This window comes from Labeo rohita, chromosome 15 (assembly GCF_022985175.1).
Source record: "Labeo rohita strain BAU-BD-2019 chromosome 15, IGBB_LRoh.1.0, whole genome shotgun sequence".
Lineage (NCBI taxonomy): Eukaryota > Metazoa > Chordata > Actinopteri > Cypriniformes > Cyprinidae > Labeo > Labeo rohita.
Window position 1 is genome coordinate 17,508,976 of NC_066883.1, and position 16,113 is coordinate 17,525,088.

At 35.1% G+C, this 16,113-nt stretch overlaps 1 protein-coding gene across 3 annotated transcripts in view; it reads right to left on the minus strand.

Moving 5' to 3' along the window:
• The window catches only part of cadm1b (cell adhesion molecule 1b), a 245,438-nt gene that overhangs the window by 58,941 nt on the left and 170,384 nt on the right, over positions 1-16,113 (minus strand). For all 3 annotated transcript variants that reach the window (XM_051129480.1, XM_051129481.1, XM_051129478.1), the window contains 4 exons: positions 12,831-12,968; positions 9,021-9,179; positions 3,462-3,558; positions 688-860 (listed from right to left, as the gene is read on the minus strand). In XM_051129480.1, the coding sequence (XP_050985437.1) occupies positions 688-860; positions 3,462-3,558; positions 9,021-9,179; positions 12,831-12,968 (567 nt within the window). The remainder of the gene's footprint in view (positions 1-687; positions 861-3,461; positions 3,559-9,020; positions 9,180-12,830; positions 12,969-16,113) is intronic.

The window sequence follows — 16,113 nt, forward strand, 5'->3', positions numbered from 1 at the left end:
TTTGTCACAGGACTAAAAACAAAGCTATTAAACTATTATTACATTAAAAATGTAAAAAAAAAAAAAGTGTGCTACTAAAATAACTAAAATAATAACTGCATTATAGTGGATCCATATCCACTACATTCATATACATGCCACTGTCGCACAGCGTTGCTTCAGGGCAATAAACATATTTAAGCAATTCCTCAAAACATACAAATAAATGATGTGGCTCTAAATGTTTTAAAATAAAGCCTACTCACTAAGAAATATAAATCATGTTTTTGAAGGATGGAAAAAAAATCAATAAAACAAATAATGAAGGCTTTCCAGAGCAAAAAATATGCATCCTCTACATGCTGCATTTTATGCCAGAAAAATATGTTTTGTGACTAAAAACTTTTTAGTAGTTCACCCGAAATCATCCCTTCATTATTACCCATTTAGAAGCATTAAATGAAGAAAAGCCAGAGGCAACATCGTGCAATAGAGGGTTGAAAAACAAATGCATGTGGAACTTAAAACCACAGCCGATTACATGTAGACATCAAGGGCTGGTTTTCCAGACACCGATTAATCCAAGACCTAGCCAGTTATTGAAAACTAACCCTTAGCAGTGTAATTTTGTCCAAGAATATAGATCTGTCTGGGAAACTGCTCTTATGGTTTGTTGTTTACAGACGCAGATTAAGCTCAAGTACATACCATATACATAAAGGATGTAATCATCATAGGCTTCTCCCACTAAGTTAGATGCCACACAGCGGTATGTTCCGTTGTAGGACTTGTTAAGGTTTTCGATGAAGAGATCAGAGCCAGTAATCACGGCGTGGGAGGGGAAATCATCATCCACTTTGAGCCAGTTAATTTGATGAGGCCTGTAAAACATCAGAGTAATCATTTAGTGCTCAGTGTGAAAATGCTCAGACGGAGACAGAGTGGAGAGAATAATGCGCTTTATTCAGGACAACTTTAGCACTGCTGTAAAATCAGCACCTGTGTAAACAAATGAACATGATGCTATCAAAGCTCAGCTGCAAAGTCTTGTTTATATGGGCTGATTTCTGTTGTAAAATATGTATGATTACTGGATTAAAACAATAACGTATGCTTGATTCTATCTGTTGGTCTAAAATATCTATCTATCTGTCTATCTATCTATCTATTTGTAAGAATATAAGAATTGGGGTGGACGATATACTGGTAGACACAATTAACCGGTAGTAATTTGTTAACTGTTACAGATTTTCGACTGTCGTCTATATCGCGGTTACAGACTCACGTGATGTTGCTGTGTGACGTGGTCACGAAAACTTGTTGTTTATATGGTTTTTAAGCATTGTGGTTTAAAAACCATTTGAAATGCAATGAGCTGCGAAAAAACTCCTTTTGCTACATGCACGTGCTGTCTGAGAGGCACAGGAGCGCAAGAGTATTGAGTTATTTTTGCCGCTTTATAGGCATTGAACAGTTAAATACATGCACTTGTGTGTGTCAAAATGCCTGTCTTGTATCCTCGTAAACACAGTAATTTAGGTTTTAAGTGAAAACAAAGAGCTAGAAAGAAAACACATGTGTAATAGTATATATAATAGGATCTGGGCAGCTCTTAAAGTGACAGCAGTATAACTTTAAGATTGCTGTTGTCTATCATTTATGTTAATCAAACAACAAATGAGAGAAAATCTCTTGCTGCTCTTGACTAAATCATCTCTGTAACTTTAATAAGAGGAAATATATATTTAATTTACACAGGGAAGAATATGCAGTGTTTTTTATATATTTGATTACTTCATACAATGCATGCAGCATGCATTTCTTATTTATTTGTTCTACTGTAGTCTTTTGTTATTAAATTATTGCTTGTAATGAGTTTCTTATTCTTATTTAATCGCTGATTGTTTACCTCATTTCGGTGAGCTTGAGTTTTTTTTATATTTAGGCTAGTAGTCTTTGTGATATTGACACTGGTGACAAGAATTATGAAATTTCTATGGTATCAAAAATGTAACCTTATTTAAGACAAAAATAACTATACTGTGATATATATCATTACAGCGAAAGAAAATTACTCATATCATGATGTAAGATTATCTATCTTTCTCTTATTTTGTCTGTCAATAAGAAGCTATAAAAAATCTATAGGGTCACTTTTCAAATTTCAAAAACTTCCCTGGCTCAAATATTTTGATTTTGCAATTTTTTTCTGAGGAAAGATAGACATGTATAGTGATAAAAGCCAAAACATTAAATGCCATGGATAAATATTTACTGAGTAATCCACTATTTTCTAGACGGAGCTCAAAATGAGAGTTTTCCCTTAGATTCAAAATCAAGTTACAGGGGGGTAAAAATGACTTCAGAAAGATGGCAGCATCATTATATTATTTTTACACAGAGATTGTTAGTTCTATTAGTAAAATCTGTTGACTTTAGCAATCCTTGTTGCATTATGTGCCAATGGTGACCGTTCAAAAATGGGGAAACAGCACTTTTCAAGTTTTTCTCCAAAGTTTGCATGCCTGTAACTCAAGAAGTATTAAAGGTATTTTAATGCCCTTTTAGATATTGGGTCTTAACAAACTTTCCTTTTGACATCTTTATTTTTAATGCCCTTTGAGATTCGGTTCCAGAGATATTGAAATTTCAATAACAAATAATGTTAATACTGAGATGTATCTCGTTTCTTTTTGACCACTTTTTGACCACTGAAAATGTGTACATTTTAACAAATTACTCTCAGAGTGATATTGAAATTTTAATATCTGTGGAACCGAATCTCATAGGGCATTAAAAATAAAGATGGCAAAAGGAAAGTTTGTTAAGACCCAAAATCTAAAAGGGTATTAACATATCTTTAATACTTCTTGAGTTACCAGCATGCAAACTTTGGAGAAAAACTTGAAAAGTGCTGTTTCCCCTATTTTGAATGGTCACCATTGGCACATAATGCAACAAAGAGTACTAAAGTCAACATATTTTACTAATAGAGCTACCAATCTCTGTGTAAAATAAGATAATGATGCTGCCATCTTTCTAAAGTCATTTTTACCCCCTTGCAACTTGACTCTGAATCTAAGGTGAAAATTGCCATTTTGACCTCCCTCTACAAAATAGTGGATTACTCAGTACATATTCATCCATGACATTTAATATTTTGGCTTCCATCACTATACATGTCTGTCTTTCTTCAGATATTAGCAAAATCAAAAATTTGACCCTGGGACCTCTGGCTGAGTTGACACGGAATGACCCTTTAAGTAATGATAGATTTGATAAATTGTCTACCAGAAGCACAAAAAACTAAATAAATACAAAATAAGTATGAAATATCAACACTAAACCACATACTTATTTGCATACCAGTCTGTCTATACAAGTTATTCTTGTTATCATATATTATTATCTCCCTGATAAAGCAACCAAACAAATTCATATGAAATGAGTAAAGCGGCCTAAGGGGCCAGCGTTGGACTCACTGCGGTTTTCCTTTAGCTTTGCATGTCAGCTCGAGATTTTCCCCTTCCCTGGTCAAACCCTCAGGGAATTCCACCACAATCTGCACCTCTGGTTTATCTGTGCATTGGAAGCAACAAAGACACAAACACACACTCATTTCCAGTTGTGCTGCAGTACGTTGATTCTCTTATTGTATCGATCTAATTATCATTCTAAGGCCACATACCTGCCTCTCAGTCTGATTAGAAAACATCCCCGGCAGGTTTGGACATCATTTGTGCATTCACATTTATACGTTCATGCGCATTATGTATTCATGCTTAATACAAAGACCTGTATAATGAAGGCAGCAGATCTTCTGGGCTTAGCTCTTCATGTTACACTATATTAAGTCAACCCAGTGAGCCTAAAAGAGTGCGAACATGACAGTACGTGATTTTTATAGCCTGGGTAAAGCGTGTGAGGAAGGATGACACTGCTATGAATTTAAACAGTCAATTTAACAGTACTGTAAAATGTTTTTTCTTCTTCTCTTTTATCTATGTTAGTCAAAATGTCAAGCTGTTACAGTTGAGCTGATCCCTCCTGCCTTTTCTTCTCAAAGGTCACCCTGAGCAGTCAGCTATCTGAATAAATTAATATTCTGCCAAGATTACAAAAGGGTAGGTTAACCTTTCCAGGACTTCCCGTGCCACAAAAAAAGCGTGCCGCAAACGCTCTTAATCAATGCATTATTTGGCGGACAGCATTTCATGCTTACGCATAACAAGAAAGGGTCTGTTTTAATTAAAGCAAACGCCTAGACCTCGGCTGGGTTAAAAGGAATAGTTCACCCAAAATTGAATTTCCACCATTATTTACTCACTTGATTTCTGTCGTCCAAAACCATGTGACTATTTCTTCTGCAGAACAACTAAAATGGTTCTTGAGCCATTTATAGTGACCACTGACACATTAAAAAGCACCATTAGAACAATCTATATGATTCATGCACTACGTTCCACATCTTCTGAATCCATGTAATATCTTTGGGAGACATTTAACCTCTTATTCACATAATCATCTCCTCCAGTGAGCTGTGAACACCGACCAAAGTCACACTGATTCATGAACAAATCGTTCGGTCTGAAAGAAACGGTTCATTGAAAAGAATCGGCTCACTGAAAAATTATTTGCTCACAGTTATGAACAATAACAGATTTCAGTGTGTTCCTCATATAAAGCTATCATGTGACACAGACCACTTTACTGCTGTTCATTTTTGGAGCTTAACAGCTGTGCGGTCACTATGAACTGTCATTTATGGAAAACAGCTGCATGGAGATGCTTAAAAACGTGAATTATACACTTTAGTCAAGCTACATTTGACATATGAAAACGAGGCTGTGAGATACTGAAGTACAGCGCGTTCAATGGATGATACGCAACTGTTGTTTAAAGGGGTCCTATTATGCTTTTTCACTTTTTGAATTTTAGTCAGTGTGTGGTGTGTATGTTTAAGCATAAAACAAATTTACAAAGTTACAAATCTCAAAGTCCACTCCTAAGGGAGATATTTGGTTTTTAAAAATCCCTTTTCAAGAACTACAAAGAACAGCTCATTTGGACTACAGTGTTGTTTTCCGGGTTTTGTGATGTCACAATGGGGCCCATTAGAATATCATTAAAGTAAATCCCGCCTATGGAAATTCAAATGGTTGGGGGGTGGGGAGGGATGAGGTGGGGGATTAAACGCTGCTGTAGTGTAGGGTTGTGCCAATAGACGATAGTATCATGTATCACGTATCTGCAGTGTGGTAAGGGGTTTATTCATCATACAGTGTAGATAGCTTCACTTATAATGCAAGTGTTTTTTAAAATGCATAAACTCACACTGGACTAAGCTAGGCTAATCAGTGATGATGTTCTTTGATATTGTTAATGGTATTTGTCTGTTTTCTTTAGCTGCTTTTTGAATAACTAAGGAAATGTAAGCATTATAATTAATAACTTACAATGTTTTATTTAATTTTTGTCATGTTAAACGCAAATTAAGTCATATTAAAAACATTAGGCCATAACAACCTTATGGTTGAGCTGGTTTCGGGCAATGAAACTCAGTAAGTAAATAATTAAATAAATTAAACTGTACCTTAATATATCTTTATAACAGACCAGATGTAACTTGCTGCTTTGGTAAGGGGCATGGCAGTACTGAAACACCATCTACGATGTTTTCCAATCACAACGCGCTGGGACAGCTAACCAATCACAACACATTTTGTTTTTCAGAAGGCGGGCCCTCATCAAAACTGGAACTAATTGAGCTATTTGTGCCAGGCTGAGGAGAAAGGTATTGTAATAATGAATCAAGACCCCTTTAACAACATACCGATTGTTCAGCTGACAGAACATCTTTTTGAAAAAAACTTTTAATAGACAAAAAAAAGTTGAAAGTTGTAAGTGGGCGAAAATTGCATGATTAATAGAATACATATAAAAACATTTTTGTGTTTGGAGAAAAAGCATGTCATATTCTGGCTGCAGACAAACATGTCAGTTTATGTTAATCTAGTGCAAATTCTCATTACAAACTCCTGTTACAATCACTGAAGCTTTTATGAGGAGAAATTCATGTCTTACATTGTATCTGAAGTTTGTTGTTTATGGTGAGACAATTTAGTCAGTGAGCGCCTGTGTGCAACAAAACTCTGATGTTTTCAGTGCTGACTAATCTAAATGCCTCTGACCGGCCATTGCATTTGTAAAGCCCTATTAGGATGGTAATTGTTTCTCATGGGGACGTAAGTGATTTTCACCATTTATAGGGGGTAGTCTGTGATTTAATTGGCATCCAAATCCAGGATGTCTGTGTTTTTCTCTCACCACCTTTTGTAAAAATTACTCCATTAGCCTCTATACTATATATATATTGCACGTCTATTTACCTACTTTTTAATAAATAGGATTATATATTATAAAATATGCTTGGAATAATAAGAATACATTTTACATAAGTGTTTTTAATACATTTTACAGAATAATAAGAATAAATTTGTAAATAAAATTCATTTTATTTATAGCAGACAGTCATGTGACTAGCCACGTGAGCAGCACATTAGCAGCTTCGTAGGATCACAGAACTTGCTTCTCCACTGTGAATAAATCACCATCTGAATCCATGAGTTTCATCACTGAGGTGATATGTAAATGTATTTTTACAGACCTCCATATGAGAAACAATTACCGTCCGAATAGGGCTTAAGCTCAACAGAAACGTGTGAAATCTGGAAACACGGAAATCTGATGCAACATCCATAGATCTAATGTAATGCAGGGAACTGACACTTTTCCTTCCTTTTAACACTTCATTTTAATCACGACAGACTTAATATTTTTAGTTTAATTACATTATCTTGAATCTGTGGGTCATTTTTTTCCATTTCGGTGGCATTTTTGCCACAAGCCTCCGTTAAGCTCTTAGATTTCCTGTGTACACGACAAAACTCAGATGTTTTCAGCACTGACTAATCTAAATGGCTCTGATTGGCCCTTGCGTTTCTAAGGTCAACAGAAACATGTGTGATTGGTTGTAATTCTTACTGCTGCTGCTGTGAAAAAAAAAAAAAAAAAACAACACACAAAAGGAAATCTGATGCAACATTCGTAGATCTAATGTAATGCAGCAAACTGATGCTTTTATTTCATATTAACATTTAATTTAATAATTTAATCACGACAGCCTTAATATATTTAGTTTAATTGTGCAGGGGCATTTTTGCCCCATTATCTGGAATCTGTGGGGCATTTTTTTTAAAAATTTTTATTTTGGTGGCCCCCTTTAATTTCCAACTCTGGTCCTTACTAACATTACCTTTCTGGGCCTTGAATGTGGTAGCTGTGTTGCTGTCTGTGCAGGGTTAAAAAGCTCTCGGATTTCATCCAAAATTTCTTAATTTGTCTTGTGAACATGAGTGAAGGTCTTACGAGTTTAGAACAACGTTACGGTGAGAAATTAATTACTAAATTTTCATTTTTAAGTGACTATACCTTTAATATAGTACGCGGTATTGTAAAGTCTATCAGTCACAGCCTTGTTTTCATCCGTGTTAAATTGATTATGGTGTCATTTTATTGGTGTCATTTTTGCCACAAGCCCCTGTTAATTTCCGAGCCTGGTCCTAGCTATTGTTACCTTTCTGGGCCTTGAACATGGTAGCTGTGTTGCTGTCTATGCAGGGTCAGAAAGCTCTCAGATTTCATCGAAGATATCTTAATTTGTGTTTTGCAGATGAATGAAAGTCACACAGGTTTGGAACGATATTAGGGTGAGAAATTAATTACAGAATTTTCATTTTTGGGTGACTATACCTTTAATATAGTACTCGGTATTGTAAAGTCTATCCGTCACAGCCTTGTTTCCATCCGTGTTAAATTGATTATGGTGTCTAACCTGACTAAGATCTATTCTGAGGCTTCACTCATGCTAATTACTTTATAAATGGTCTAATGGTGAAACAAAAGGTTCTTCCGTTCATTACATCAGCAGTCAAATTATTGCTTGAAGATGCTTAAAATTATTCCTTTTGTGTTCCACAAACAAGCTTTTATGAGGAGAAATTAATCTCTTACTTACAACGTATCTGTAGTTTGTTGTTTATGGTGAAAGAATTTAGTCAGTGAGCATGTGTATCCAACAAAACTCTGGTGCTGACTAATCTAAACGCCTCTGATTGGCCATTGCATTTCTAAGCTCAACAGAAACATCTGTGATTGGTTGTAATTCTCAGCGCTGCTGATGCAACATACGTAGACCTAAATGTAATGCAGCGAACTGACACTTTTCCTTCATTTTAACATTTTATTTTAATTACTACAGCCTTAATCTATTTAGTTTAAGTGTGCAGGGGCATTTTTGCCCCATTATCTTTAATCTGTTGGGCATTTTTGGCCCAAGCCTCCGTTAATTTCCAACCCTGGTCCTTAATAACGTTACCTTTCTGGACCTTGAACGTGTCAGTTGCGTTGCTATCTATACAGGGTCAAAAAGCTCTCAGATTTCATCAAAGATATCTTAATTTGTGTTCTGCAGATGAACGAAGGTCTTTCAGGTTTGGAACGACATTAGCGTGATAAATTAATGACAAAATATTTATTTTTTGGGTGACCTTTAATATACTATGTGATATTATAAAGTCTATCCGTCATAGCCTTGTTTTCATCAGTGTTAAAATATTATAGCGTCTAACCTGACTAAGGTCTGTTCTGAAGCTTCACTCATGCTAATTTCTTTATAAACAGTCTAATTGTGAAACAAAAGATTTCTGTTCTGTTCATTATAACGTCAGTCAAATTACAGCCTGAAGATGCTTAAAATGATTGCTTTTGTGTTCCACAAACAAAAACAAACGTGACATGAAGGTGAATAATTTCATTCTTGGGTGAACTATTCCTGTAAAGCTAAAGCCTAGGATTCCTTCCTGTTAATTTCCTCATAAATGGTCTAATTGTGTTCAAATTAACCCCCGTATGCAGGTGAGAAGATTAAACCAAGGCTATTTTACAGCTGGAAGTTTTCTCTTCATCTTGAGATGACTCACACTGCACTTCCAGGTATTTCTGGGCCTGGAAGTCCTTCACGGCTGGGTGGTCAATGATGCAGATGACGGCCACTCCATCGTCCTCCTTAGAGACGGTGAGCCTGAGCCGGCTGGTGACAGTGAACATCCTGTCGTATAACTCCTCGACAGTCGCCTCACCTGGGAACGGCCGCAAGAGTGACATGTCAGCCATAACAAGCGAGCTTTTTCCATCCAGGCCTGCTCATAATAACACAGTGTCACTGAGAGTGGGGAGGAGGGTCACGAGGAATGATACCGTCACCTCCAGACAAATTTCACATTCATTTATTGTGGGAGACAGGTCTTTTGAGTGCACACCGAGCAGTCATGCTTAATACAGCGTGTGTAGGGCACATTCTCAGCCACGTGTGTGACATCCAAACATCACAACGGGACACAAAACACAGGGTTGCATGACAGTTTGGTGACCGTGTGAAAATTAAACGCTTTTTATTGGGGGGTTGCTAGTTTCATTGATTTATCGATGACAAGAGCCAGACAACTTTTAGCCTTGCTAGATTTAAACTTGACTCCAAGCTGGTGTTGTACAATGTAGAAACTCATCTGAGTCTTATTTACATGACGCTATAAATTTAAATATCTCAAAATGTTCTCTCAAAAAATGTCAAGGTAATTTCTAATACTGTTGGTGTTTTTGTGCACCTGTTTAGAAACTCTACTTGTGGGAAAATGTCTTCATCTGCACTACTGAAGCATTCACACGCTGCAGGTGTTGAACTTAATAAAGGGCTTGTTAATCGCTGGCAAACGATAGGATGCATTTGCAGGTTTGGCTTCAATTGATTGTAGGTAAATATTCTGCTTCATCCAGTGCTCTTTTTGTCCTCTGTGTTTTAAAATATTCCTTTTACTGTTTTCGTAAATGAGAAACTGCTTCAAACGATTCAGTCTGTGAGCAAACTGTCTGAAACATGACTTGATTGTTCAAATATTGATAAGGAAAATGTAACCGCGCTACCTTGCTACTTAAAAATATAGCTTTGATACTGATAATGAGCGATGCTACCATCTTGCTACTGAGAAACTAATTGCTTAGCTATTTGTAGAGCCTATTTGTATTTTTGGCAGCTAAAAGCTGAAATAAAATATAAATATTTGATGAAAAACTAAGTTTAAATAACTAAATTTAAAGTACTAAATATACTAAAACAAACAGAAAACCATTGTAGCTACACTGTAAAAAATAAAAAAACAGTTTGTTGAGTCCGCTTAAAATAATTTGTTACCCTGCTGCCTTAAAATTTTAAGTTCAGTTAACTAAAATAAGTTTATTCAACTTGAAATGTTAAGTTGTACTAAGTAACAACTTAGATACAGTATTTGTGTTTGCTAAACTTAACAGATGGGTAAGTAACCCAGCTGCCTTAAAATTTGAAGTTGATTCAACTCATATCTAAGTTGTCACTTAGTATAATTTAACATTTCAAGTTGAATACACTTTTTTTGAGTTGACTGAACTTAAAATTTTAAGGCAGCCAGGTTGCAAATTATTTTAAGTTGACTCAACAAATTGTTTTTTACAGTGTAAGCACTGGTTTAATATTACATTATTACCTCTTTGTGATGTGATATCATAGTAGTAAACAGTAAAACTCACAAGATTAGCCATACTTATGATGGATGGTTGGGACATGTGACCATGATGAATTCATATGAAGCAGCTCAGAGGTCAGTCGCTGCCTGTAGGGTTACTGCCCATCATGTTAGCCCTCATCCTAAGACAATTTCTAGACTCAAGGGCATTGAGCTAATTGCAGCATAGAGTATGACGGTTTACTTGGACCTAATGAAGTGGGAAATAATTACAGTGCCGCTCTGACCTATAGCTCATCTCCCTTCTCTTCTGTCAGCGCATATGAAGACACTCTTAAAAAAAAATATGTGAGTTACTGTACACCAAAGACACTTTAAAGCCTATCGTGGTACGTTTTTTTCAGTCAGTGAGCACACAAAGACCTTTCATCAAAGATCAAACTCATTTTGTAATTTAGTAATTGTAAAAAATTAACATGGTAACCGTCATTTCACAATTATAGGAAATGATATGTCCCACATCATAGGGATTTGGACAGTTTTGCCTGTTGTACTTTAATCATACTGTACTGCAGTTTTAGATGTTTTATATATTATTTAAAAATGCAGTTGTTAATGAGAACTATGATCATTATAATGTTAGTGTCAGTACTTTTTGTTAACTAACAGTAAGACTATTAAAAAAAAATATTCTGCAGCTGAAATACAGCTGAAAAAATGTAAATACTAAAAAACTTAAAAAAAGGTCAACAAAATTTAGAAACATAGCAATATATTAACAAACAAAGAAACAAATACATGCCAAAAATGAAAATGATTACAACTTCAACTGAAAAAGAATAGTTAAAAATTAATTAAATTAATAATATAATAAATATATAAATATATAAAATGTACATTTTGTAAATAAAAACTACATATTGAAATGTTGCCTGGCAACTAAATTAAATAAATTAGTTGAAGTATTAAAATTGCTAAAACAGAAATAAAAATAATAAAAACATTTAAAAATGACAAATAAAATGACTACAACTTAAACTGAAATGAAGAAGAAAGCTGTAAAAGTAAAAAAATACATAAATAGAATAAAAAAATAAAAGACAATTCAAAGTTTTATTAAACTATATATATATATATAAAACTATTAAATATTAACTATTTTATATAACTATATAAAAATTATTTTTAACTATTTTCAATATCATGTTTTTTCATTGTGCATTCCAGTTAATCTCAATCAAACTGCAGCTGGGATATTTTGATTAGGTCAAAAATACAGCTAACTAACACAATAAAACATAATTAAAAAAATGATAACATCAGAAAAAAACATGATTTCTGAGTTTTTAAAAAAAATATATATATATCAATTTTGAAAGAAGACCGAATTTAAATTAGCAGGCCAAAGTGGAACCAAAAGCTGTAATTTATACACTAAATCCACAATGTATGGCAAAACATTCACATACAGTATTTTATCTGGTAAATAAAATTCAATTCTAAGGTAAATCAAAATTCTGCTCTACACCTAATAATACTATCCTCCAAAGCTTGTATGTAATCACAACAGAGTTTGTGCGGTTCAGAGTAACACTTCTTAATTACAAACCAGTCATTATTACCTAAATGTGTGTTTTCCGTGAACCTTACTGCGTGCTAGCTAGTATTTGATCCATTTAGCAGACGAAATCTCTTGCCTTAGGCCACTGTCTGACTGCTTTCACTGCAGTTAATGAAGCTGTGATGTTTGTAATCCATAAACAGTTGACACATTAAACTTAGATTCTGTTAACGCGCCATATCATCTGCCATGTTTGCCTCTGTTTCCCCAGGTAGTCTATCTGAATGTTATTCAACAGTCCCCACCCTGCTGTCTAATGGAGAAAAGCTGTTTATAAGCACATTAACCAGCCTGCACATTCACTCCTTTCTGCCAGCCCGCACTGCCTTAACCAGTGAGAACTAATATGTGGGCAGCATTTGCTGAGTGGGAGGTAAACAGTTGGAGTTCATTCAAAGCTACTTATTTAAGCTCGACTGAAAGCACCAAAAATCCTCTCTTAGAGACCTGCGTGTTGTGATCTTCTCGTCAATTCACCGGATACACCTTTTGAAGACTTAATTAAAAGTCATCACCAAGTCAGAATCTAGACCGTGGTGTGTTGTGTGCAGATCAGAGGCATCAGTAATCACAGCAGACTTATCTGAACAATCTTCCTTGGATCTGAGTCAGACCTTGCAGTGGTTGGTCTCCTTTCATCCATTTGATGGTGGAAGCAGGTTTGCTGCCCATGGCGGTGCAGGTTATCTCCGTCTCATTCCCCTCGCTCACGATTTCCTCGCGGGACTCTAAGATTGGGTTGCCTGGTGGAACTGGCAGAAGATCAACAGCGGGATTAGAGATGGTGCGACAGCTCTTCAGCGTTTGGATCAATGTTTTTTATCTGCACGCTCGCTAAAGGACAAACTGTTATTTTACTAAGATCTGCCGATGACTATCGAGAACTTCAATTCGGGTAATAAAATGCACTGTGGTGGAAAAAGTGTTGTTTTTGAGACAATCTTGCTTTAGTTTTTTTTTTTTTTTTTTTTTTTTTTCTTCTAAAAATACCCTATAGTCTGTGTTTTGGTTTGGATGCTGGTATCCAGCATTGATTGCTGGTGTGCTGGTGTCCCCACCAGGCATTTTAACAAGCTAAACCAGCAAGACTTCCTTGGTTCCATGCAAGGTTTCTACCTCAAACCACCTAACCATGTTAGGGGGTTGCCACTGTCACCTGTGGATTCCTCAGTGGGGTTTTGTAAGGCACTATTTTTGCGGAGCTTCTTTGGAACAATATGTGGTGTAAAAAAAGTGCTATACAAATATATAAATATATCAAATGTACTTTAAAAAAATGAAATGACAAATGTTGAATGTTGAAAAAAGTCTTATATTCTCTCCAAGACATTTGTCCTAAGTAGCACGGGTATATTTGAATAATGGGAATATTTGTATAAGACAAAATGATTTATTTTTCTTTTATGCCAAAAATCATTAGGATATTAAGTAAAGATCATGTTCCATGAAGACATTTTGTAAATTTACTACCGTAAATATATCAAAACGTACTTTTTGATTAGTAATATGCATTGCTAAGAACTTCATTTGGACAACTTTAAAGGTGATTTTATCAGTATTTAGATATTTTTTATTTATTTTTTTTTTTTGAACCCTGACATTCCAGATATTCAAAAAGTTGTATTGTGCTATCCTAACATGCCATACATCAATGGAAACCTTATTTATTTATCTTTCAGATGATGTATGACTGGTTTTGTGGTCCAGGGTCACAATTAACAAATAAATACAGTTTATTTCTGTGATGGCAAAGCTAAATTTTCAGTATCATTACTCCAATCTTTAGCGTCAGATCCTTCAGAAAACACTCTAAAATGCTGATTTGCTGCTTAAAAAACATCCTTATTAGGGTCATTCTTGGGATTCAGTGCCTTTTGTGTTCCCAGTAAAGATCATGGTATTATTGCCTTAAAGTTTTCAACAACTTCAATTATAAAGTTGTCTTTGACGTAAATAGCACATTTTGTACTTTAAGCATATTTAGTAATTCTAAAACTTTTACTGCACTTTAAATAATTTAAAATTTGTAATATATATATATACATATATATATATATATATATACATTAGGGCTGGTAAGCAATTAAAATTTGTAATCTAATTAATGACATGATGTGGTCATTAATTAATCAATCTAATTAATCGCACATCAAATTTGGCTGAGAAATTACTCCCAAAAGATAATTTAAAGCCATTGTTGCGTAAAGCATCAAACAGACATTACAAAAATTAGCTTCAGCAAGAAATATTTAGTTTGATTCAACATAAACATCATTTGTCATCAATCAACTGTATGAAATGTCAGATGACCCTGTCTGGGATGGGCCAAGTGTATTAATATTATAAGGTTCTATTAAATTATAAGGTTCTATCTGCATTCTGAGCACTTTTGAGATATTGAGCTTCAAAGTTTATGCGTTCCATAGGCTTCTGTAGATAGAGCCATTTTTGTTTTCTAAAAAAAGGCCCAAAATGTACACAGCTCACATAATGTAAATAAGTTGTCACTGAATAAGAATATGTGAATAACTAACTCAATTTTGACAAAAAAGTCATAGATCAAAAGTGAAGATAGAACCTTCTAATTCTAAGGTGATATATATATATATATATATATATATATATATATATATATATATACAAGATATTCTTGTCTAACTTACATCCCTGCTCCGCATCGAAACAGTGGAGGTTGGACTATTACAGCTGATCTTAGGTAAGATGCTCATGTCAATCAACTATTGTGGGAGCGGCCGTCACACCGACAGGCATCTGAGAGTGGCTGGAGTTGAAAAGGGGATATTATTTTTACAGATTAATTAAACACCACTGCATGGATTTTTATCATTATAGGGTAGATTTGTGCGTACACTGCCAACACACATTAATGATAAACAACATGAAAAAATGAAGTTTGCATCCGATGACCCCTTTAAAAAAATGTTGCCACATTCAAATAAAGATTTTAAAATGCAGGCTAAGTGTGACTAATTAAACAAGTACACTTTTAAAAATAAAGGTGCTTCACGATGCCTAAATGGTTCCATAAAGAACCTTTAACATCTGAAGAACCTTTCTGTTTCTTTGGCAAGTTATGAGCTACTTTTAGCCTTAAAGGGGTCATTGGATGCTAAGTTCACTTTTACATGCTGTTTGAACATTAATGTGTGTTGGCAGTGTATGTACAAATCTACCCTGTGATGGTAAAAATCCATGCAGTGGTTTTTAATTAATCTGTAAAAATAATATTCCCTTTTTCAAATCGAGCCATTCTCAGATGCCTGTCATTGTGGCATCACACCCACAGAGGCCGCTCCCATGATAGTTGATTGACATGAGCGTCTTACCTCAGATCAGCTGTAACAGTCCAACCTCCATGTTTTGATGCCGTAGTGGTCATCATTTACTCCCGACATCTGAGCCGCTAAAGATGCAGTGGATTACATTTGTTTGTGAAGGGAATGTGGCTCCCGATCCCGATATATCCGTCTATGTTCGCGCAAATCCTTTGTGATCCAGCTTCACTTACAGCAGAAGTGTGTATAAGGGTTATTTTATGAATCTTTGTGATCACCATACCTAATAATGTGCTAGTTAGCAAGTTTAGTGGCTAAATGTGGCTAAATGCAGCTAAAGTAAACAGGCTCCACAGAGAGAAGAGAGGAGCGGGGCAAGCAGAGCTCATTTTGACAAGGTAGAAAGGGTGTTGTTTTACACAACCATTGAGAATTTTTAACCAAAGTACATTATAGACTTTTCATTAAGACCCTAAAGAATCACATCAACTTGTGGAAAATGGGCATCCGATGACCCCTTTAATATGTTTTGTGAATACAGCCCCTGATGTCTAAAAGGCACTGAATACTAGGAATGATTCATTTTTGTCTATGTTTTAGG